The sequence below is a fragment of the Falco biarmicus genome, chromosome 1, assembly GCF_023638135.1.
Source record: "Falco biarmicus isolate bFalBia1 chromosome 1, bFalBia1.pri, whole genome shotgun sequence".
NCBI classification, from domain to species: Eukaryota; Metazoa; Chordata; class Aves; order Falconiformes; family Falconidae; genus Falco; species Falco biarmicus.
The window spans coordinates 29066385-29088961 of record NC_079288.1 but is presented as its reverse complement, the minus strand read 5'-3'; the positions used below and the strand labels follow the sequence as shown (position 1 = coordinate 29088961).

General features: G+C 42.8%; 1 protein-coding gene across 1 annotated transcript in view; it reads left to right on the top strand.

The window, feature by feature from the left end:
- Nucleotides 1–22577, top strand: part of TMEM132C (transmembrane protein 132C) — a 221652-nt gene that overhangs the window by 191214 nt on the left and 7861 nt on the right. Inside the window, exons 5-8 of the mRNA XM_056325440.1 lie at nt 801–944; nt 16199–16404; nt 16891–17164; nt 18228–18419. Of these exons, the coding sequence (XP_056181415.1) occupies nt 801–944; nt 16199–16404; nt 16891–17164; nt 18228–18419 (816 nt within the window). The remainder of the gene's footprint in view (nt 1–800; nt 945–16198; nt 16405–16890; nt 17165–18227; nt 18420–22577) is intronic.

The following is a 22577-nucleotide window of genomic DNA, read 5'->3' as shown; positions in this document are numbered from 1 at the left end:
TGCAGTCCTCATGATGCTGGTGCTGAGGATTTTGCTGAATATTTTATTTACTTTATAGAATTGGAAGTTGAAAAGTTTGAGAAAACTTTGACATCCTTACTGCTTGGGAATCTTTGGGAATACTGTGATGCTGAAGCAGGAGTTAGAAGAGTTAGCTTTATCGATGATGCATTGAAAGGCTTTTACATGCCATGACTCAAGTCCAAACTTCAAATTTCCTTGTTATTTTCCCTGCGTTTAATAGCATCACTAACTCCTTCTGGATTCCTTACATTGCTTCAATGGCCATATCGAAGGAAATTAAATAATCTTGAGACAGTTCCAGATACAAAGTTCACAGAGAGGACCCTTCTTTGCAATGGGCTTAAATTCAAAGAGTAGTGTTTTTACTTTTGAGGCTCCTATCCCAAACATTGCCAAAGAAATCCAGTTAGTGAAAACTCTGAACTCATGTTTTGGAAGGTAAATATTGGAAAAAGCCCCACGTAAGTACAAAGTAGAAGCTACCTGTGATGTGGGCATGGCTGGACTGAATTTAGCTGTGATCATGTAGCTCGCTCTTTAGCAGCGTGCAATGCATCTGACGGTGTTTATTTAGCAGATCAAATGTAATCGGGGTTTTACTATATTTTACCAGGTTGCACCTGTTTGAAAATGAGATTCCATCATTAGGCACTGAGAACTAATGCATCTTTCTTGAGTCCAGTTGAAGAGGTGATGCTTGCCTTATGGAGATTTCTTTAGCTGTCTCTGAACAGCACTGTGCTTTTTTTTTTTTTTTTTTTCATGTGTGTGTACAGGACATGGAAATTCTGAATACTGCAATTCTCACAGGAAAAACAGTGGCAGTGCCCATCAAAGTAGTGTCCATTGAGGAGAACGGTGCTGTGACAGACATCTCTGAGTCAGTTGAGTGCAGATCCTCTGATGAAGACGTCATTAAAGTAAGTTCACACCTTGTATTGGCTTCTGAAATGTCATGTATTTTTATACACAAAAAGCTAGTAGCCTGGGAACAACCACTAAATCAACTCCAACAAAATTAATTGTACTATTGTTTCAAAAGCATAAGGAGAGGATTTTTTAAGAAAATAGAGTATTAGGTGCAACAGTATAGCCACCATGCCGAGATCAGTGTTTTAATTTTGTGTCCTAATTTTAGAAGGTCTTGGTAGCATCACCTCAAGTCCTCTATGCACAGTCTTCATTCACTGCAAAACCAGCTTCGCTGTTAGTGCTGCCTCTCCAGATGTTTCTTATCACCTTTCCAGCTGTGATGATCACCTCCACAGCTGCATCAGTGGGATGGATTGGATGAGTGTTCCCCAGCAACTGCAATGCAAAGTCATCCTGGTCGACTCCACATTCTGCTGAGAGCTGTTTTGAATTAACAACTTGATTCTGCACAGACGTGGCTCAAAAGCATTTACATGGCTGGGCCATCAGTTTAGCACTAGCAGCGGTAACAGGCACCAGCGGGGCAGTGATGTCTTGAGGCGAGACAGCTATTTCTGCTGCGAGTAGGTGCTGGGAGCCCTGAAGGAAACGCACAGCTGTGCAGGGAGTCAGTACAAAGGCAGCGCTCTGCATGCAGCCCCTTGCACTTTGCACGCAGGACTTACACGGTACCTGGGGTCTGAGCAAGGGGGATTTTTACCCTTGGTCTATAAGCTCTTTTGAATACGGGATTTTAATACATTCTGTGATTTTACAGCATATAGCACAGTGGGCTTTGTGATTATACACTTTAGGTGCCTTTAATGTGCTGTCAGCTCTCTTGGGTGTATAGTATACAAATAGCAATGCCGCAGCACCATGCATTACAGTCAGTGCAGCGTGTAGGTTTGTGGAAAGCAGTAAAACTCCTGTGAACTTGCAGGACCCAACAGTTTGTTGCACTGTTGTAGAACTTACGTAGAAGCATTTATTGTGTCATACTTGGAACTAATGAAGCCATTATAGAAGACTTTTACGGAAAGCTCTCTGCTTTCATCGGATCCTTCATAGCCAAACAAATGTCCCCAGTTTGCTGGAGCCTGAAATGCTCCCATATATCACATGCTTTACAGAGTTTTTAATCTCAAAGAATACCTCTTAACCTTTTTCCTAAGGTAGCCACCTAACTACAAATCAAATTAAAAGCTGGAATTTAGTTCAGGGGTCATCCTGATTGTGACCTTACTGGAAAACCAAATCCCTTAAGAAAAAAAAGTACAAGGTAGCATTCACAAATCAAAAAAATAAATTCAGAAAAGAACTACTGTGATCATCCAGATTAGCCATCTTGCTTTAAAAGCTTACAGAATTTCACCAAATAATTCCAGCCCCTTGGGGATTTCTTTGTTCCGACAGGGAAAATGACCAGTGTTAAGTTCTGCCGTTCAGAGGAAGACTCAGGTCAGGGGAAAAAAAATACATCTGATGGGCATTTGTTACACATCACCAGATGGTGCATAGGAAATGACAGCACAATGATTTCCTAAATAAAAATCCCTCTGCAAAAAAGACTTCTGGGTTTTACAGCTTTGGATCGTATCGATCAAGGAGAAATGGAATTCCCAAATCTTACAAAAAAAGAGAGTGTAATTGCAGTCCAGCCTGGACTATTGCTGTTCTCCAACAATTTGTTTGGAAATAATGTTTTCTTGAAGCAGTATGTCCTTTGATTAGCACTTGGGACCCTGCCGTGCTCTTCTCTTATTTTCTACAGAAATAATTTATCTCCACTAAAAGGGTTTCTTAAAATGGAACCTGTTTGCACTATTGGAACATTTTTAAGTGGCTTCTAGAAGCCTCCCTGTCTAGCCACTCTCAAGTTGAAGTGAAACAAATAACTGGAGGCTAACACACAGTGTTTATTGGACTCAACTAGAGAAATTTTTCAGGTGTAATTTCTTTCTCTTCAGAAATGGTTTGGAATTGTTCAGATGAATAGAGAAATGATCTTCTGTGTATTTAGAGATATACGCAGAATCTCTTGAGGAATGTGTCTGTGACACGAGTGCTAACTGCTGTAAAACATACAGCTCGTTAAAAAAATAGAGTTCAATGAAATGCTTTCCTTTCCATGAAAATAACCTGAGTTCAAAAATCTTCAGCGCTACATGTCTTTCAGAGGTACTATAAACATTTTGCATTTGTATTTCATCACTCTTGGACTAGCTTATATCCTGTCACTACCTGAGGGGATATACATGGTATTGTGTTACTATTGTATAGCTCTTATTTATAATTGGTAAATTAAAAGGTGGATATGAGTGTCACTGTATTAGCCTTGAACGATACTCTAAAGACCTCCTTTACTAGTTTCTTTTCATTTTTAAATGACATTAATAGCTTTGAGATGTTTTGAGGTCAAAACAGGGATTCAGATAATATTGGTCCACACATGCAGCTGCTGTGGCTGTCACTGGAAACAGAACCACGGATCTTACCCTTAAGACGTCCCTCAGTAGTTAATGAGCAGCGAGCTTTGGCTTCATTGGGACTGATGAGTAGAGGATGACATTAATGGCAGGTAAAGGCCACTGCAAGAATGTCAGGAATTTCTGCTAGGAGCTAAAATCCAGGACAGAGTGTCACAGCTGTCCCTGTCTTATTGCAGTGACTTGAAACAAAATCCCAGATCAAAGCAACAGTGAATTGTCGGGGGCAGAAAAGCTGGCTGGGGGATTTTATGGATGAACTCTAGCTTAACAGCTAGAAAAGGCTGGAACTACTGCTGGTATCAACACTTCCACAGCAGGAGTGATGGGTCCCAATAGCAGGTGATAGGACTAGAGGCAATGGCCTCAAGTTGCGCCAGGAGAGGTTTAGATGAAGTATTCAGAAATATTTCTTCACCAAAAGGGTTGTCAAGCCCTGGAACAGTCTGCCTAGGGAGGCAGTGGAGTCACCATCCCTAGGGGTATGTAAAAGATGTGTAGATGTGGCGCTTGGGGACATGGTTTAGTGCTGGACTTGGCAGTGCTGGGGTAATGGTTGGACTTGGCAGTGCTGGGGTAATGGTTGGACTCAGTCATCTTAAAGGTCTTTTCCAATGCAAATGATTCTGTGATTCTGTGACTTACAGGCACCTGCCAAGGTTACAGATCTTGTTGAAAGCCCAATCCAGTAACCATTTACACACATGAGTAACTTTAGTGTGAATACTGCTGACATCAGGGAACATACTTATATGAAATAGTCGTTTAGGATTCATAAATGTTTAAGAGATTTTTGCCATTTGTGGTGGAAACAGTTTATGAAATGAAATTAATACTAACTAAATAGACACAAACCCTTGTTGAAATGCCTGCTGTCCATTTGTGAATCTGTTCAGATTAAGTATCAGTCTGGGTGCTGTGTAACACATGGTGCAGGAACGTCTTGGTTTGCCATTAAGGAAGCTGACAGATGGACTTACTCAGAAGATATAAATAAATAATTGTGTAGTAATCATAGTAACTTATTTTTTAATGTATTCTATGTAATATAATTTTAATATATGTCTGGAACCATATCACAGTACTCTATTTACTAAGGAAAAGTCATCAGCACTTCATTATTTAGATGATACTTTGCTATTGTCTTAATAGACACAATCTTACAGAAATGGCTATGCTTCGGCCTCTTCAGTTGTTTATTTAACTACAAAGACGTTTCACTGCTCTCCCTTACTTTCCACTACTTGCAAAACTTGAGCTGTGTTGAAGAACTAAATACAGAAGCACTGTTTTCACTTTGAAAGGCAGAGGAGCCAGTAGTTGGCAGTATCGATAGGTATTTTTACTAGAAGTTATGTATTTTTCTGCCAGCAGGCTGAATGCAGTTCCAAGCTCAGTGGCTGAGCTACAGGCAGGTATTCATGGATCGAACTCTTCAGCCTCAGTCTTGCATTCATTAAAGCCATCAGGAAAGCTCACCCTGAAATTTTAATGGGATGGGGACAGTCCCTCAGGCTCCTTAGTGTATCATCAGAGTACCATGGCTATTCCAGAGTAAGGTCTATAGATGCCCTTTCATCACATCGTTTAGGCACCACATAGAGAGACGCTGTGACTCGAATGAGGAGCGTTACATTGGGGCAGCACAATCGCTTGCTCTCTGAGCGTCGGGGCTGGATGCCGGACCGTAGTTCTCAAGCAGGTCTCCACCACGAAGGGAAATCATATGCCCTTGCTTTGCATTAGCCCTACCTAGAAGAGTGTGGTTCTCCACGCATAAGCGAGGCTGGTGCTCTGTTAGTGAGGGCAGAGGTCCCCACGCTCTGTAAGTGTATTGACCAGAATGGGTGTCACCTTCTCCCCACAGCTGCCGGACTGGTGGGGGACGATGTCCTGCTGCAGCACCAGCTTCTGCTACCTGAGCTACTTACTGTAAGGGCTCAGCTGGTCCCTGGATCCCTTTGAACTTTCCAGACATGCAGCCAAGAGACAGCAAAACAGGTGCCCAGGGAACGATGAGATGGGGACTGGTGATGACAGAAAGAGTGACGTGATGGAAGGGTGTGAAGCGTTGCGTTAAAGAAAGTGCTAGTGCCAAAATACATTGGTCTGTCAAAACCTTGTGATGTTGTATGGGAATCGGGCTGTGACTGTCCTTACTGGTGCACTGTAGTACTAAAGGATGTGGAAATGCTCAAGATCGTTAAGGAAGGGCCTAAATATCTGGTGTGTTGCCCTCCACTGGGCTAATTCAAGACCTGGTCCTTTTCCTATGGAAATTGAATGTTACACCATGCACATTACAGAACTGACCTGGTAGAGAATCAGTGCTAAACGTGACTTGGTGATAATTGTACTCAGTTCAGTAAAACATTTTAACAGAAATTTCCAAAATATAAAAATGAGGGATCTCATAAGTGTCTGTCAGAGGAAAGCCAAGTCTGCTTAAAACAAAGCTTCCCATAGCATCTAAAGTTTCTTCCCTGTGCTTTCTTACCAGCAGCATCTGGAGGCAAATAATGATGTGGTGGGTTGTGATGAAGTGTGATGCAGGTGGTGATTTCAAGGGGGAGCAAATTTTCAGAAGATTTTGTTCCATTAGAAACCCTGGCACGTCATGGGCACGTTACATTTTCTCTCATACCGTTCAGCTCCTGCTGCATACGGCAGGGTAAGCGTCCAAACTTGCATCACGTTTCTGCACCTCAGCATACACATACATTCTTTGTATGGGGCTTTATTGCAAAGCCTTCAAGACTCAGAGGATTTAAGGCTTCACATTATGTTTTTAGTGCAGGTTATAGAAGCAAATAAAAACAAGGGGCTGACTAGAAAGAGCTGGTTGTTCCTACCAGCTATTTTGATCAAGGAAGAACGCTAACTTCCAATAAAATGCTTCTACAGTGAATATAATGCAGTTGATTTATCGCTCGTTTTTTACTTAGGTTAAATAAAACTCTCTTTGGAGTTTGTTAACTAGGTGCAACTGTTGTAGGGCTGAGCATGCTGAATAATGAGTAGGTGGATAAACTTCTGATTAAAACAAGTCTCGTTCCTAACTCAACCTGTAAAACAAGGGGAGAAATGAAGAGTCACACTGGATGGGTTTTCCAGGAATACGGTGTGGTCTAACAAGAGACCGGCCGTACTCTGTGCAGTCACGTTGATGTAGTGCTCTCTTCTGCGGTTGTATGTCAGTCCTGCGAGTTCCAGTGAAAGCGTGGAGGGGTCAGTCTAAACTACAGCAGCTACTGCCAGCCCTCCTCGCTGTAACGTGTGGGCAGCCACTCGGGGAGGGTTGATGCCTCTTCCAGATACTTAAGCCCATGCGGTCAAAATTGTAGCGGTACTCATTGGAAAAAAAATAGAGTAGTTGTATAACTTTCTGGAAGGAACAGGGAAAAGTTGGACTATTCTTTGTGAGGTGCCTGTGTGTTCACTCTCAGGCTTGCACCTTTTCCCTTGGTCAGCTCCGGGATCGGGAGCCAAAAGCTCAGTCCATGTGGCACCACCCGGAGGGTGATGCTGCTTCGGGGTCCTGAGCTGGGGTCTCTGCGTGGGGTTGTAAGGACACAGTAGCAGGCTCAGAACAAGCATGGGAGCTCTGCCACATCTGCTGCATTGTGCAGATAACCTCCAGGGCCACCACAAACGACCTTCCTGAAGTTTATGTTGGGTAGCTGGTGACCTGCAAACACAGTTCCTGCTCACCGCACCCTGGTGTAGGTTTGAAAGCCCTCAAAAGCAGAAGCTGTAGCTCTTTGGGAGTCCAAACCCAGCAGCCTGTTTCTCTGGTGGCTTCTCTTTCCTCTTCTGATACTGTGTGTTCCCGTGATGTGTGTGAAATCGAAAAGCTTTAAAAACAAGTCAGTCACAGCATGGACATTCCATTGTTTCGCTGTTCTGAAGCCCTGTGACTTTATAGTCTTTTCTTCTGGTAGATTTGTTCTGTTCTGAACAGAATTGCAAATAGAAAACCAACCTCCTTGCCCTCCTCCATACTTTTGATAGTCCTGTGATTTACTGGGATCAATATACATCAGTAGAGTGGAAAAACTTCAGAGGAGCTTTAGAAAAATGAAACTTTTACCACACACTTCTGTCAGATGCAAATAGGCATATAGGCCAGCGATGTGTGGAGCTTTCACAGAAGACGTTATATCATTAATGTATACCACTACTCCCCAAGCAGGCAGCCTCTGTGGAAATTGAAACTCAAAATTGACATGGTCTGAGATACTTAAATTCAGCAATAAAAGTTGTAAATACTTTGCCATCGCATAATATGCAAAAATTTCAAGGGCAGCTGAAGAAACTTTTAAACCATATCCATGCAGACTTCTTATCCTGTCATCTCATGCCTTCACCCAGCTCACTGCCTGCTTTAGTGATGTCAGGATGGAGAACCTGTACATCCCACAAGGAAAATCAAAGCAGAGTGGCAATAACAGTGCCTCAAGTTCCACAGAAAGTGCTTCAAAATCAACTTCAAAGCTGCAAGATCAAGACCAGGAAAGTAAATGGGAAAAATAACATTAGTCTTGTGACAGCTATAGATATGATAGGAAGATGAGCAATTTTCTCCAGTTTTGAGTAATACAGTCAGAAGAATTAATGGTGTGCTTCTCCTTTCCTTTTCTGCCAATAGCTGTAATTTACACATTGTGAATTTGTATATGGTAGATACATATTAAGTTGGAAATGACGAGCATTGTGATGTTCTCAGATGTGCAGCTACTGTCCAGAGTGTGTCGATGGAATTAAAAGTCTCTGCATTCACCCTGTGATCCTGCTTTGCCAAGCAAGGTATCTGGGGCTGTGCTGCACCTATGGTCTGGTCTATCCCTAGTGAGTAGGAGCCAAACTCTCTGTTCAGCCCCATTTTCAGAAATTACTTGACTCGAGAGTGCACAAAACAGGACAGATTTTCGTGTACGTGATAACACTAGCTGCAGAGAGCTCCTGTGGCTCGTTGCAGCTACAGTTCAGCTTCAAAAGCTGGGCATTTGGGAGCAAATAGATGCCCTCCAGTCTCAGCTGGCATTTTGTGCCCCTTTTACTCTCTCAGTTCTGTCGTAGTGAATGATATTCGGTTAGTTAAATGTACTGCTTCTGCTCTGCAAAGCTGCCAGCAAAATCTTTGTAATGAGATTAGATAATGTACAGCCTTTTCCCTAAGAAACGCTGTCTAGCTTTGGGGGTTTTCTACTTTGTTTTGCTAATCTGGCTGCTCATACTGCAAATGCAGACCCTTTGCAACACAGAGTCCAAATTGCTTCTAAGCTATGGCCCCGATTTCACATAGAGTTCTCTTACCCAGCGCTCAGGGCTTGATCCCCATGTCATTAGTGCGGGTTGCTGGGAACTTTGCCTGAGGACTGATTGCAGGGAATGAAACTGCATTTGGAATGTGGCAGCTGTTTACAAGCACACAGCAACACCAACGCACAAGCCATGTCATCCGCTGGAGACTGCAGACAGTTAGCGCTTAGAGAGGCAGAATGAAGCTCAACTCAGTTATTACCGTGTCATACCTGCCCTGCTCCTTTGTCACCGTCTCCAGACTGGGAGTAATTACTCCTCCACTGTTTCAAGAAACAAATTTATTCTTTTTCTTTTGGTGGGTTGTAGGTCAAAACAACTCTCAGGGTTCTTCTTGCATGTAATGTGAAAAACCAAGCCTTTTGGTTATGAAGATGACAGCGTTACCGGTGTGGAGCCTGTGTTTACCTGTACGGCGGCACTTCCCGAGTCACTGTGCCGGGCTCCGGTGCCGTCAGAGGGAAGCAGGGGTGGCATGGCAAGGCAAGGCACACTAGCAATTAGCAACTCCTGTAACGGATGCTTCACTTTTAAAGGCTGCTCTAACAGTGTCACAGAGCTGTAAATATCATTCCAGAGGTCGTGGAAGAGCTCAGGTCTGAAGCTTTAACTCTTATCAGGCTTAAACAGTTTAACGTGAAAAAATGAGTAGTATGGGCCTGGAGACAGCTTGCATTTTCCAGTGGGAGGTTATTGATTATTCAGGATTGTGCAGCCAGGCATTGAAATCCTTCTTATGAAGCAGTTGCCATCACCTAATGTTCATGTGGCATAGTATTTCCTTTATGTATAAAACCATAGCATTTAGTTGAAATCAAGGCTGGACAGCTGTATAGAGTCTCTCTCAAAACCTCTACAATTAACTAGAGGATAATTTCTTCTCTACAGAGGATGTTAACAAAAACCCCTAGAAGAAATTCTGTAGTAAGGATGTGAATATCACAAATTTTGAAAAGATTGTCCAAAAAAGCTTGTGGAATGATTATCACTGTCTAATATTGTATGTTCTATAAATGTCAATATGTCCAGTGGGTAAGTCATTCTGGTGCTCTTTATTCGTTAATGGAATGAATGACTTTGTTCACTAAGCTTAACCTCCACAACCCTCAGTCACCCTTCTGGTATATAAGAGCGCTGATACTGAGCTGAAATACCAGGAGTGTCATATAGTTGAAAAGTGCTGAACATCACCATTCTTTACTAATTATCCTGTGAATTTTTTCATTGAAATTGAGATTCCTTTAAGAGATACTGGAAAAATCTTTTTGCTCATTGAAGTGCTTTCATAAATATTTAAACATTTATGTAACCTTTGAATATTTTAGCAACATTTACATTAGTAGAACAGAAATAGGTAAATGGGTTTACACACCAAAATACAAGATTTTGAACCTGATGAATACAGCAAGCAGGACATCTACCGTTATCATATCTCCTCATTTCTGTTCAGCTGTAAAGTTCTGAAACTTCTAGAACCTCAGGAAGCTTAATTAAGGGCAAAGCACACAGACTTCTACCTAGAAAATGAACTGGTGCCTCCAAATTGTCAGTGTAGCTAAACTTGGCAGGGTCGCCATATTAAAAACTTCCCTTTTTGTCCTCCAGAAGTGTCCTTCAGAGCCTGGCCTGATATGTCCAGAGGTGAAGAACAACTAGGAGAATAAACAAGCTAAGACTAGACTAGATGCACAGAGCCAGTACCACTAGTTTGTTTTTAGGTCTTATGGTTGTTCTTTCCACTCCTGCCTATAACAGATGTGGAATGAAACAGACAGTGCTTTGAGGTCACCTTCTTTTGAAAGACAGTCTTAGCTTATATTTGACATGAAATTTGTCTTTGGTAAATTATCTGTCTCCACCATCACTGAATGAAGATTTCTCAGAAATCTGTAGGAGAATGTAACCAGCCAAGCCGATATTCTTACAGAAATGTCAACAGCCCCTTTGTGGCTGCAGATCCAGGGCAATGCGTGGTCACATCCTTCATGGGGACCTCAGGCAGCTCATGCTCTCTTCTGGCAGTTCTGTGATACAGAGGTCATGGTGGGACCAAGACCTTAAACTGAAAGGAGTAAGTAGAGAAGACCCAGAGGTTCTGCACTGGGCTGGTACCAGGAATCTCCTTAATATTCACTTGCAGCTGATGTGTTCATTACCAGGTGGAAAGGTACGTCCCCAGATCACGTAGTGCCATAGGTAGTGGTGATTCAGGAGTGACTCTTGATTTCCAGACAGTGGTTTTTTCTCTGTCAACTCAATAAAATGTGGTTTGTTGCAGAGAGAATCTATCCAAGTCATTTAGAAAGGCAATGGCCTTTGTTACAAAGGGGCACAAAAATATAATGACAGCAAAAAGAAAGGTGAAGAAACCTCCAGGGAATTGTCCTTAGCCCTGTCTTTTGCTGTCTAGCTTCTTTATTCGAGTTTTAATCTGGAGAAAGTAGTTAGAAAAATAGAAAAAAGGGGGAAAGTAGCTGAATGCAGCTTAATAATGAAAGAAACTGCTGAAATAGCATCAGAAAGCTCTTTAAAATGCAGAACTTCTTGCTGATCTGCTATGAAGACTAGAAAAAAACCAATCACTTAAAGGTGGTGGCTAAGTAGGCTTTCCCTTTATCATCTTTTACTTCTGATGCCAAAGATAAAAAGCATTTTCAGAGGGAAGATGTTTTTATAGTAAAAGCATAAATACTACAGGAGATGAGAGGTGGATCACTGTGCACAGCATCTCCAGCTTCTGCTAGAAACTTCCCTGGACTATTGTGGTCATTTTACTGCTCAGTGACCTTCCAGAAGCACTGCAAAACCCTGGAGGAAAGCTGAGAGATACTTTTATCTATCAAAAATGCTTAAGCAAATACACTTTTTCAATTAATAAGAATTTGAGTTCTACTGTGATCCAGTTTAATTTATTACTCTTTTTAATCTCCCTTCTATCCTTCCTTCATGATTCCATGTGACAGTTTTAGGTTGTCCATTCCTGTGTTTTCATCTGTTAACCTCATATGAGAACAAATCAAAATAGTTTTGCCAAGTCTGTGTTTAATAACTCCAAAACCAAGTTGACTGTGACATTATTTCCGAGTTAATCTGAGTGAAGGGGGGTTTGTTGTTGCCCCACATAACCCCTACCTTTCATTGGTGAGGGGCACCTGCTTAGCAAATCAGGCCTTACATGTGGCTTGCTGATGTTGTAAATTGTAGCAGAATTAGTACATCTGCATTTGTTCTCTGAGGCTGAGAAATCCTTTTTATTTATTTTTGAAGTGATACTGTTTCAGACAAGGGCAAGGGAAGCAAGCCCGTTGGCTCTCATTCTGCTAGCCTGCTGCAGCTAAGCTTAGCTGAGACATGTTGCTTCCAGAAGCTGTAGACTATGGAATAGTTTTAATTGAACGTTTCTGGAGAAGGAGTATCCTTAATCCTGTACATATGGAGAGCACACGCACATTGTATGTGATGCACGCTGAGACACTTTCTCCCTTTCATCCCCTTTACAGCGCTGGTTGGAGTCTGTTGCCTTTCTTTCTCAAAAGCAATCAGTGTTGCTTCAAGGATGGATACCTGAAAGCAAAACAGTTAAAACACATACGATAATACAATACAACATCAGCTTTGCTCCTCCTGGTACTCTCTGCGCGCTACCTCATTATCAGAAATACAGGAACAGAAGAAAGCATGTGTAAGGACATTAGCAATGTTTGTACTTGGTGAAAAGAGTAATGTTTTTCTCAATGCAACTCATAAAGACCTGCCACTATTGCTGATGCACATCCAGTAATAAATATTAACCTGTAGCAATTTTAAGGACTGTGTGGTTCCTACAACAGCCACCTCCTTAGGATGCTGTATGTATTTGTTTAGCCATTTGTTTGTTGCATACCCATGAAGGCATACAGCAGCTTTACAAACACAGATGGAGATTGGATCTCAGCCCAGAACCATTTAGGAATTACAGTTTTGTTCCTATTGTTACTGTGTTTTTTTCCCAGACAGTCTCATTTGTTCTGTTACTGACAACACTGGGCCTTAGATAATATGAAATCGTACATCTAGACCAGACCTGGTCTGTCTGAAGCTGGATGTTATCAGAAACCTTTTATCAGCATGTGCATGTGGTTTACCATGTGCATAAATAAGCAACATGTACAGCTCAGAAAGTTCATACTTTTGTCTTTGGGGTGAACGCCACAGAAATGAATGGGGCGGAACCTGTTTCAGGATGGCAACAGCTGCTACTCCAAGGAGAACTAGATTGGATCTTATGACAAGCCTCCCAAAAGCTGCTCCAAGGAGAACCAGATTGGATCTTATTGACAAGCTTCCCGAAAGCTTCTGCGCAGAGGAAGATAGGGCTAAAGAACAAAGAGCCATAGCTGAGGCTGCTTTGTCTCTGGCTCTGCGGAGAAGTTGTCCCTGAGCCAGCAGTGTGTCCCGGTGGCCAAGAAGGCCAATGACATCCTGGGGTGCATTAGCAGAAGCAGGGCCAACGGGTCAAGGGTGGTTATCCTCCCGCTCTGCTCTGCCCTGGTGAGGCTGCATCTGGAGTGATGCATCCAGTTCTGGGCTTCCCAGTTCCAGAGAGACAGGGAACTACTGGAGACGGTCCAGTGGAGGGCTACACGGATGATGAGGGGACTGGAGCATCTCCCTGATGAGGAAAGGCTGAGGGAGCTGGGACAGTTTAGCCTGGAGAAAAGACTGAGGGAGGATCTTACCGAGGTCTACAAATATCTTAAGGGCAGGTGCCAAGAGGATGGGGCCAGGCTCTTTTCAGTGATGCCCAGTGACAGGACAAGGGGCAGTGGGCACAAACTGCAACACAAGAAGTTCAATCAGAATCTGAGGAAGAACTTCCTCACCTTCAGCATTACAGAGCACTGGCACAGGCTGCCCAGAGAGGCTGGGGGGGTCTCCATCTCTGGAGATGTTCAAAACCCACCTGGATGCAACTGTGCAACCTGCTCTGGAAGAACCTGCTTTGGCAGCAGGGGGACAGGGACGACAGACTAGATGGTCTCCAGAGCTCCCTTCCCACCCTGACCATTCCCTGAGTCTGTGAAATGTTCCATACATAGGGTCTTCTCCTCCAGGCACATTCACTACTTCCCATTTGGCTCTGGAAGTTGTTCTGTGCTACAAGCGCAGTGCAGCTCTCTGTGGCTGACCAAGGCTCTCTGGGTTGTGGTTTACACTAGTGGGGGAAAATGGACAGAAAGAATTGAATTTACTTTCCTGGGGTTACAGAGGAAGACAGAAATTAGAGTCTGTGTCAGCAAGGACTTCCTTGTACCCTGAACTTCCTTGAGGATGTTGTGCCATAGGTAACATTCATATGTGGTGTATTATTTAGATGTGAATTCCTTCTAACTTCATCCATCTAAGAATTAGGTGTCTGGTCTAAGATACCTCACAGGGTCTCCATCTCTGGTGGAGAGACAGATAGCTGCAGGGAGAGGGGCAGTGACACTGCCAAGCATGGAGAGAGGAGAGTCACCCACTGGCCATTCCTCTTCCCCTGCCACTGAGACAGCAGCGAGATGAGGGGCTGGCGTCAGACAGCAGCAGCTCACACACAGGAGCTGAATGCCCCCAGTACACCACCAGTACATCCTGCTGGCTGCATGCTGCTCCAGGCAGCAATGCCTCTGTGATCAGGACATCAAGGCTGTAACTCCTGGCAAGTAGCCCTTGCTCGCCCGTGCAGTTGAATTTTTTTTCATGAGAAACATTTTCATGATGTTTTCTCTCCCAGGGCAAAGCTGATGCAATGGCACTGTAGAAAGAGCAGCCCATCTAGGAACAGGTTCTAAATTACTGCATGGTATTATATATTATATTATATTACATTATGCACCTCTGCTGCATAGTACTTTTACGTTAGATCAAATAGTCTTTCTGAAACAACCTAGTGTGAGCTGAACCCCTGTCTGTATTGCCATTCAAGTTAATACTTGTAAACACACGGCATGCCATTCCTGCGGATAAAATAAAGACATTTCTGCCTCCTTCAGACTGTTAAACCTGTTTTAGATGGTCTGAAGGAGAAGCCTAAACAGCCGGCTGGGTCAGGTATTGTAGCGTGTAGGGCTGTTTTCAGTCAACGGAGCCCAGTTACAGCACAACCCCCTTAGAGAATGAGTCAAAGAAATGTTTGGTTTATGTTATCTGAAGTTTCCTTTTGCAATCTCACCACCGAATATTGCACCGGCATGTGAGCAGTGCCTAAAGCTGACAGAGGATACAAAGGGGATCTGTATGTCAAACTGGAAACAGTTTAGCTGCAGTATCTGTGGTCACAGAGGACATCCATCTGTTTGATTAACCTGGGAACATAAGCATTTCCAGCTGATAATCTTCATTTGAATAAAATGATATCGGGAATGGGAGTGGGAATAAAAGGGAGCAGATGATAATATAAATATATGTTCAGGTGGGGAGACACATTGCCACCACTAACGATACTCGTTACGGGTGATGAAATAGAATTCTGACGGGATGGGAGCAAGAGCAGGAATTGAGGAGATCTGCTGGATTTACTGTTAATTTCTGCAGACATACCAGCTCATTTAGCAGGGTAACAGCTCCCATTGCTAGCCACTTAATGTATGATTAATGTGCCACAGGATTTCCCCAGACATTTATGACACGTTTAGGAATAGATATGACAATGACTTTATCACATGGAGACACTTCATACTATCTGCATCCCTCTTAATGATTTATATATTCGAGAGTGATTTTATCACTAGTACTCAGTAACGTAATAAATGAGAAAACTCAATGGTCTGTAAATTACAACATTGATTAAAGAAGCGATTACTGATATAACTCTTACATGACTATGATAATGCTTGCTTATATTTCAGGACAGCATTTACATGTTAATGATAAATCTACTGCAGTGTTTAGAAATACTTTACAGCTTTAATCAAAATGTAAACATTTATAAACAGATAATGTTTATTGCAGAGGAAATGAGTAGACTCTGTTACTCTTCAGTGGATGAAACCCACTCCAGAGCCAGCTTTGTCTTCACGTCTGATGAAGGTGCTCATCAGGGCAGAGCACTGATTTGCTGCTTGCCTCTATTTTGACTTGTTTTGGTTTGTTGGGTTCCTCTTGACCAAGCTGTGAAGGAGCCATGCTCGTTATAAATTCCACAGCACTGTGATGGGCTGGTGGCTCACTGCATAACAAATAGAAAATCAACCACCAGCTTCATAAATACTATCCAGTCTTTAGGCATCTCGAGCATAATTATGCCTCCTGAGCCAATGAAAGATTTTTGTGCTCAGCTGCTCCCATTGCAAAAGGCAATCATTAACATGCATCAAGAGAAGGGAGCCTTTTTTGTTGGTTTTTGGTTTTCAGATGCCAGCATTACACTTTGAGCTTGTTTTGTCGCAGTGATTACCTTTTCTTCTTTCTCTCTTTCTTTCTCCCCTTAGGTTTCTGACAGATGTGACTATGTTTTTGTCAATGGCAAAGAAATGAAAGGCAAGGTGAATGCGCTTGTGAACTTCACGTATCAGTATCTGAGCGCTCCTCTGCAAATCACAGTCTGGGTTCCACGCCTGCCTCTTCAGATCGACATTTCGGACACAGAACTGAGCCAAATAAAAGGCTGGCGAGTCCCAGTCGTTTCCAACAAAAGGTAGGTTTGAACTGTGAAATTTCTTGGGTGTTTTTGTAAAATTAACTCTTAGCAAAAACAGCTGCAGCACCTGCATCCAAAATGCAGCATCTTTCCCTGAGGAGCAGCAGTACTGGAATCCCCAGCTTTGCACGGGACAGGTGTAATAAAGCTTTTAAAGTTTGTGGGAGTTTTGCTTCTGTGTGTGGGTCTGTCCTGTGCAGCAGAGCACAGTGTGGTACTCCAGTAAGGTCCACTTATAGAAGAGTTACCTGCTTACATGAAATAGTGGTACAGGCCATTTGCACAGTCCTTCGTCATGCTAGGTAGCCATGAATCAACAACCATCTGTTGTTTTTTAATTTAAATTTATTTATATAAAATTATTTATTTATTTTAAAAGTTAAACTGTTAATTAAGGGAGTACTCTCCGTTAGCACTCTAATGTTAGTTTTCACTGATGTTCTTGAAAACATTTCTTTATGCTTCATTCTCTTTTGAAAAAAGACCCACCAGAGACAGTGATGATGAGGATGAAGATGAGCGGAAGGGAAGAGGATGCACTCTGCAGTATCAGCATGCCATGGTGCGAGTGCTCACACAATTTGTAGCTGAGGATTCCAGCCCCTGGGGTCAGCTGAGCTACCTGCTGGGCTCAGACTGGCAGTTCGACATTACAGACCTGGTGATGGATTTTATGAAACTGGAGGATCCTCACATTGCCAAGCTGCAGGACGGCAGGATTTTGATCGGACGGGAAGTAGGAATGACAGCGATGCAGGTACTGTGCTCTAGGCCACCACATTCTGCCGTTCCCATAGAGAACCTGTGTGGGGGCATAAATCCAGTACAGTGCTCTGCCATCTTGGAACAGAGTAATTTCCGATTACATTCCTGTGACCTTCGGGAGTGTCACACACAGCGTTAACCCAGCGACAGTGGTCCAGGCTAGAGGTGATCTGAGGCATGTGGCATGGCCAGGAGCTGGAAGCCACAGAGTCCTCAGACATGTCCAGGAGAGGCAGCGTTTCCACGCTCAGTGAGAAGTAGGAGCCCTTGCCCCACATGTTGCACGTTACCACCAGTCATCTGATGGGCACAATTTTGACTTTTTGAGACAGAGATCTTTAGATTGTGCCAAGTTTATTTTGATTTATTTAAATACTAATTTAGGGAAAAAACCTACACTCTGGTTAATAACCCTGAAAGTCATAAGTGGCCAACGCCATATCCTAGTTCTGCCCCAGCTGAATCCTTATGAAAGGCAATGCGTAAAGAGTGAATAAAGCTAATCTAGGCTGTAGGTATGAGATGAGGAAGGTGGAGAAGACAGTACATGCATGAACTAGCTATCCTTAGTTCCTTAAAGACAGGAGTATGGCCCTTAGTTTCATTAAAGGGAAGGCTATCCTCCTAGCTTGATGTTCCATCAGAAACAGAAAAGAGAGAGAAATGAGAGTTACCGAGCTAAGAAGTGAAGGACACATCCTAGACGTTGCTGACCTCCCTTTGAAATGGTTGGGAAGTAAGGCTGATGAGCTCATCCATACTGGGACACAGAATAACAGGGGAAGAAAGTTTTAAATCAACTCTTCTAGTAAATGATGCAAATAACAGATGTAAGATAGTATAGCACTCAGTATTGGATGCAACGTTCTCAGCCATAACCAATCTACTAAATGTTTTTCCAACCCTCCTAATGGACCAGGCTGCCTTGTCAGTGTGCTCTGCCATTTCATTTCTATGCATAAGACTTTGGAGACAAGAAGGGATGATGACCTTAAGAAAGGTTATTTTAATTGATCAGCCTTTTCCTAAGTTGATTCTTTTGTGTTTCTCCAAAGGTTTTGTCTCCCCTGTCTGACTCCATCCTGGCAGAAAAGACAGTCACTGTGCTAGATGACAAAGTGACCATAACAGACCTTGGAGTCCAGCTGGTGGCTGGACTTTCGCTCTTTCTTCAGCCCAGTGCAGCAAGTAGTCGGGCTATTGTGGCTACAACTGTTGCCCAAGAGTTGCTTCATACTCCTAAGCAGGTAGTGTACACTTGCTGATGTTGCCTTTTGGGGTGGGGCAGTGTTTTACCAGTGTGAAGTACAGGTTCATATGTACACACACAGACACACATGGACACACAGACACACACAGACACACAGAAACACAAACACAGCTTCATATTTAACTTCATAACAAGGTTAGAAGTTAGACGTTAAAGTACAGGTGTAGTACATGTCTGTGTCAATCGCTTTCCTCTAGAGGTACTCTGGAACTGTCTTCTCATTTCTTCCCTTCAAATATGGACTTAGTCTGCAGTAAAACCTCTGACTACACGGAAGTTCCTGATATTTATATTTTTAATACCCTTTCTTTAAATGGTTCAACATCTGTTATTTTTGCAACACAAGCAGTCTTTGGACAGTGATCCCTGTTTGCCAACCGAGCATGCCCTTTGTTTTCCATGCCCCAGAGCACAGAGCTCTGTGTGTCACAACAATTTAATATTTTGAAGAACTGTAAAATAGAGGCAGAAGGTAACCACGTACTTGTCTTTTCCCTCCTGGAGTCACAGCAGACTGTCAGGCTCCTCTATCCTTTCATTTTTTAGATGGGTTTTGGGGGGTTCATCATTCAGTTCAGATGCTGATCTTACTGAATTTAAGCCAGCGAATTCCCATCTCTGTAAAGGGAATCTTTCAAGCAACATGTTTCAGGTCACAACCCACATGGAAGAGGGGAGGACATCACCAGATCAAGGCAAATGGTTGCTCTAGAACAGATTTTAAAAAAAAAAGGGTCAGTAGCAGTGGAACAATCTGTGTTCATTGCTCTTGCAGACAGTTGATCTGAAGAGTGGGAGTTGGGACCATGCAATTAAGTCTGTCCACAGCTACTCTTCTCACAGAAACTGTATTTCATCTCACATAGATATAGAGAGATCTCAAGTCAAGTTTTATGGCCCATTTTCATGATTTTTGCTACCTAATTTCCTGGAACATAAAAATAGTTTAGATTGGTTTATAACTTAGTGATGGGAAAATGTCCAGACTAGAAGGACTTGTTGCCCATCTGTTCTATTTACTGTGTCCTGTAAACGTAAGAATCTTATGTAATTAACCCATTTATACCCTTCTCCAGGGCTTAGAAACCATGTCTGACATTGTCTTTGGACAAAGACTGTAAAAGCAAAAGCTAAAGCACACCTAACCCAATTCTGATCTGTAGGACGGAGCACCATCTGTCCTGCAGCATCATTGGAAGAATTGTGGCTTCGATTGCAGATAAAAGGGTTTGTGAATCTGGAAAGTTTGCACAGATATATGGTCAACTTCTCAGATTTATAGACGTTTTGTCCTGAGTGTGTGATGATATTAACATCAGGTAATGGCAGAGTATGACAGGGCATTTCGGTAGTGCATGGCATGATATCTCATATTGTATTATGGTGTGGCAGTATGATATGATGTGTCATTATCTATCACTACGATTGGCAAGTTTTGAAGTAATAAAAAAGAGTAAGAAAGTGTAAAGGTGGTTTGTTTTGAAATTATTTTTCCCAGCATCTCTGTTATGGAACGATTTTAGTGGAACCTTTTGTTAAAGCTGATTTTCTTTTGTGAGGTAATTTCAGTTTCCACAAAGCAGCACATTTCTAATACAGAAGTGACCGGGCATGTCAGGCTGTCGTTGTGAGCAATGCCCTCTGCTCCTGGTTCTGCTGGGCAGTGTGGGGGCTGCTGTCCCTGCTGTCCTCCTGGGCCTACAGAGAGCACTGTGGCATCATGTGCACTTGAAGATACCAACTGTAAAGCAGGAGGCAAGAGAAAATCAAGCACCTTTTTCTCAGTAAAAGAAGTTTAAAATCTGTTCTTCTCCAGATGGAATCTGGAGAAAAGAAAAACAGGATCTAGACTCTATTAGAAGGCAGTGGGAAACCTTCTCTGCACCAGGATCTGGAATGCCCAAGGAAATGTAGTGGTCAGTAGTGGTCTTGAATTAGTCAGGGTTTCCACTCCCATGTCCGTGCCTTCTGTCCCGGCTTCCTGCACGCGTAGAGCAGCATGTTCCTGTGGGATCCCGCTTCAGCCTCTGCCTCTTCTGCCAGCATCTCCAGCCTGGAGCCTGCCCATCCCCATTGCCTTTGCTTGTCTTCCCACCACCTCTTCTTCACCAGGAGCAGGAGAAGCATCCTGGCCGCTTCTCAACTGGAGCCTTTGCTGGGAGCATCACTCCTCACTTTGGGGAGTTTGTGAGGGTCAGTTCATGCTCAAGCACTGTGAGTGTTTGTGGGCCTGATCCTGGTCATGCCAGCTCCGTGTGGGTCCTGAACACAGTCCCTGGTTACTGGGGCACGTTGGCAGTTGGGGGGCTGGGCTAATTACACATGCTGTGCAATTCCCTCCCTACCTTACTGTAAGCCACTCGTTTGTTCTCAGGCCTATATCTCACTCAGCCTATGGACAGGCCTTGCCCAAGGAAGGGCGGTTGAAAAGGGACCTAAGGGACTTGGCATTCGTGTCACCAAAAAATAAGATGGGAATAGATTTCACACTAGAAAATACATTGGAGGAAATAGTCTTGGCATGGGAGTGGCCTGTAGAGTGTCATGTCTTCCCCTTTCATTTGCAGTTTGAATGAAGGATGTAACATTTAAGTCACTTGCCCTTAGAAGAATTAATGCAAATGCAGGAGTGCTTGTGTCTAAATTTTGCAAGAAGTGACTCATCATTTTGAGTGTATCAGCTGAGATCCTTACTGAGCTGGAATTTCAGAAGGCAAGCACTGAGGGTTTTCAGAAAATCAAGCCCTTTCAAAAGAGAGTTTTTTTCAAGAGGACAGTCCAGAACTAAGCATATACTTGAATGTTGCAAGGATGTAATTATTTGTGTCTTTTCCTCTCAAACAAGTTTATAAAAAGGCCAAAATAATTCATGCAAACCGTATTGATGCAACTGGAAGACAAAATAAAAGTTAAGATAGCCAAAGATTTTATTTTTCTCAGGAATGCTTGTGTATGTCTCGGCATTGTTATATGGAAAAAACAGTCAGCGTGTTCTTAGTCAAGTGTTTTCCTTGGCTCTGCTTTAGCACCTTTGGTAGCCAAGCTTCAACATCGACTAGCAAATGTCCTTGGGTAATTGGTGCTCTGGCAGGCATAGAATTGTCCCTCACAGATTAAGTAGTACATCTGTAGAGTACAATGGAAGAGATAAAGCTTTCTACAGATTGTGCTATTACAGATCCTTCAATATCATAGGAATGAATTTAGTATTTTTACTGTGACTTTCTTTCAATGAATATAATGACTCCATTAGTTCCTGGATTGTAATGACCACACCACATCTGCAGAAGCAGCACAAAGCAGACAAGACACAAGTTCTGAGAAGCTGGCAGTTTCTCCAAATACTTAGCAAGCTAAAGAAGATAAGTGACGTTTTTTTATCTTAGATGCCTTAAGTTGGGCAACTGATTACCTGAGGTGATACGGTGACCTTGAGTTATGCTGAGCCCATACTTCCTTTTTTTTTTTTTTTAGTCAATGGGGAGTACATTGACACTGAAAAATGGATCAGTATTTTAGATTCCTAAAAATAAATGCAGGTTGACCAACATTTAAATATCAAAGTTAGAATGTCTTCTGAAAATTTGGAAACTATAGTGTTGAGCGGTCTGTTTCTAGTGGCCACCTGCTCAGGCAGGAAAGCTGTTTCATTTGGCTGGCTGATGGTTGTTAAAATCAACAGTGCCATCTTAAAGGCTTCTCCAAGATATAAATAAAAGAAAACCTACAGTGTTTAAGTGTTTTCTGATCTGAGTGATCATCAAGGACTCTAAATTTCAGCTGGCTCTGCAGGGAAACTGACAGTCATATCATATCGTAGCTTTTTCATCACTGTAGGGTGGTCTAGTGAACTGAAGTGGGAGAGTGAAGAAAGGAAGAAGAAAGCCTTTAATAAACAGCTGTATTAATGTATCTCTCAGTGCTGCTGGAAAACTGCAGACATTTTCTTAGAGAAAAAGAGCAATATCAGCACTTTCTAAAGGCCAAGTTCTTCTCTTTCCCATGTGTAGCTCCTGTGGACAGCATTGAGTAGACCCAGACCATCCGTAACCTCAGGGAGTGTCCTCCAAGGTACCCAGTCTCCCTGTGGTGGGAGCTGGGGGTGCTCAGCACCACCTGAACCAGGGGACAGACT